A 2309-nucleotide genomic window follows, 5' to 3' on the forward strand; every position below is an offset into this window, starting at 1 on the left:
GCCATCAGCCGCATCCCGTCCTTGGGAAAGGGCACAGGAATTTTTTTCTTCACCGGTGACTTTCCCATTGCCCAGCAGCAATGCAGGTTTCCACCTGATTCAGCCCAAGCAGCTCAAAGGTTATGTTTTTCTGTTCATTTAGTGTTTTCTGTTCATTTACACCCTCTTCAGAGCTTTTCACCGTGATCACTGGGGAAACCACTGGGGCTGCAGGACGGGACCGCCACCTCCATCCCCTTCCCCAGCATCCCTCCCTTTGGGGCAGCGAGCACCCTGCTGTGCTCCAGCCTGGAGAGAGGTTCCGGGGGTCGCTGGACCAGCTCCCCCAGCGCAGCAGCTCCGGTCATCCTGGTGAGGAGCCCGGCCCCGCGGCCACCATCCGCAGAGGCCCCCGGCGTCGGTCCCGCAGCGCTGGCTTATCTGCTCCCCATCACCGGTGGTGCGGGTCGGAAGCATCGCGGCAAATCCCTCGCAAGGGTCTTTCTGAGTCAGTGGCACGAACTGCCTCTCGGAGCATTTCGGAACCAGACAAACAAAATTACACTCTCAGTCTGGCTGCTCCTGGATTCATCGAGTGTTCGCAAACCTCTTATCAGGCATCTGATGGCAAGTTGCTATTTGAGTTAGAAAAATACCTATTAGTTATTACAAAACTCCGAAGTTTCCCAGCTCAGCTCATTTCTCAGCGCGATTTCCTGCGGCAAGCGCAGGTCGGGGGGTGCCAGCAGAGCCCATCGCCCCGACCTCACTCAGCTTTTCCCCGAGTGGGGCAGGAGCCTCCATCCAGCTCCCCAAAACATGGGAGCAGGGTCACAAAACCCCATTTACCCTCCACTCCCAGGCATCGATTCCACAGGACCACCCCACGCCAGCTCCCTGTCCCTTGCCTGCATCCCCATGGGGTGCCACGGGCAGGGGCACAGGGTTCTGGGGGTCCCATTTGGCCAGGGGGGACCCCACGTCCCCATAACCCTGATGCCCTGCTCCCACCCAGGAGGTTTTGTCCCCGTGGGCCCCTGGGTGCAGGGTGAGATAACCAAAGACAGAAAATGCGAGATGCTTTGCATGATTTGGAGATATTCAAATGAAACGCCGGCCGAGCGATGGGAGAGGTGGCAGGATAGCTAGAGGAGGAAAAAAAAAACCAAAACACCAAAGCAAAGCAAAGCTCTGGTATTTGAGCATCATCAGATCCGTGGGCTCGTCGGTTCGGGCACTTTCACCTCATGGGGTAGAGAAAGTCCTGGGATATGGAGAAATGAAGAACCTCCAAACCCAGCGGTTTACACACTTTTCTACGTGACCTGACACCGTTATCTGACGGTGGAAATTTCCTACGTTGAAACGTAATGAAAGATCAGAAGAAAATCTTGACTTTTGCAAAAAAAAAAAAAGAGACTTGTTGTCCTAACTGGATAGGAGCAACTTTGGAAAGTGCCGATAAGGGCAAAATCAGGTTGTTTTTTTCCTACAGGTTCAGCAATTTCACAGCCATAAATTGAGATGTTCCTTCCAGAAAAGCACACACAGGTGGAGGTTACCAAAATATCCACAAACTGCAGAGCTGAGGGGGCTTTGGTCCAAGCAGGCCATGAGCATCCTGGTCCCCATCCTGCTCGCTGTCCTGGCGCTGGCAGCCCGCCCGGGCCACGGGGCAGCCCTGGTGCCCACCGACAACTTTCTGACGGAGAGCATCAAGCGGCTGAGCGAGCTCCTGGAGACCAAGGTAGGGCTGGTTCCTGCAGCTCAGCCCGTACCCGCGGAGGGGAGGAACGGAGGGTTTCACAGGGCTGGGCGAGAGCGACGCTGAGTCAAAGGAAGGTGCTGAGCGCGCGGTGCTGAGGAGGAGCGGTCGGCCGGGCGGATGGGGGTGTGTGTCTGTGCGTGCACGGGTCAGGATGGATCCGCAGTAGCGGTTTGGCTGTAGCCTGATCGCTCCTCTGCTTTTGTGTCTTGATAAAGGTTTCCTGTGACAAGATGAACGTGACAAATATATTTGCAGGCAATAAGGTAAGAGAGGAAAAAAAAAAATCGAACGCATCCTTGTTCAAAAACAATCATACGGCACGATGGGTCCTGGGAGAGGATGCTGGGGGCTGGAAGAGAGCACGGGGCAGCCCAGAGGCAGCTGGGACCCCCAGGAGTCCTACCCGTCCCAGGGCACAGAGCCCGCTGCGAGCCCCCGGCAGGGACAGGGGGCTGTCAGCACAGAGCCCCTTGGGGCAGGGACAGGGGGCTGCCAGCACAGAGCCCCTCGGGGCAGGGACAGGGGGCTGTCAGCACAGAGCCCCTTGGGACAGGGACAGGGG

At 56.9% G+C, this 2309-nt stretch overlaps 1 protein-coding gene across 1 annotated transcript in view; it reads left to right on the plus strand.

Moving 5' to 3' along the window:
- Positions 1-1591: 1591 nt before the first annotated feature.
- The window catches only part of IL4 (interleukin 4), a 2009-nt gene continuing 1291 nt past the window's right edge, over positions 1592-2309 (plus strand). The window contains exons 1-2 of the mRNA XM_010082076.1: positions 1592-1726; positions 1963-2010. Of these exons, the coding sequence (XP_010080378.1) occupies positions 1592-1726; positions 1963-2010 (183 nt within the window). The remainder of the gene's footprint in view (positions 1727-1962; positions 2011-2309) is intronic.

Source organism: Pterocles gutturalis, unplaced genomic scaffold, assembly GCF_000699245.1.
Source record: "Pterocles gutturalis isolate BGI_N339 unplaced genomic scaffold, ASM69924v1 scaffold12979, whole genome shotgun sequence".
In the NCBI taxonomy this organism is placed as follows: domain Eukaryota; kingdom Metazoa; phylum Chordata; class Aves; order Pterocliformes; family Pteroclidae; genus Pterocles; species Pterocles gutturalis.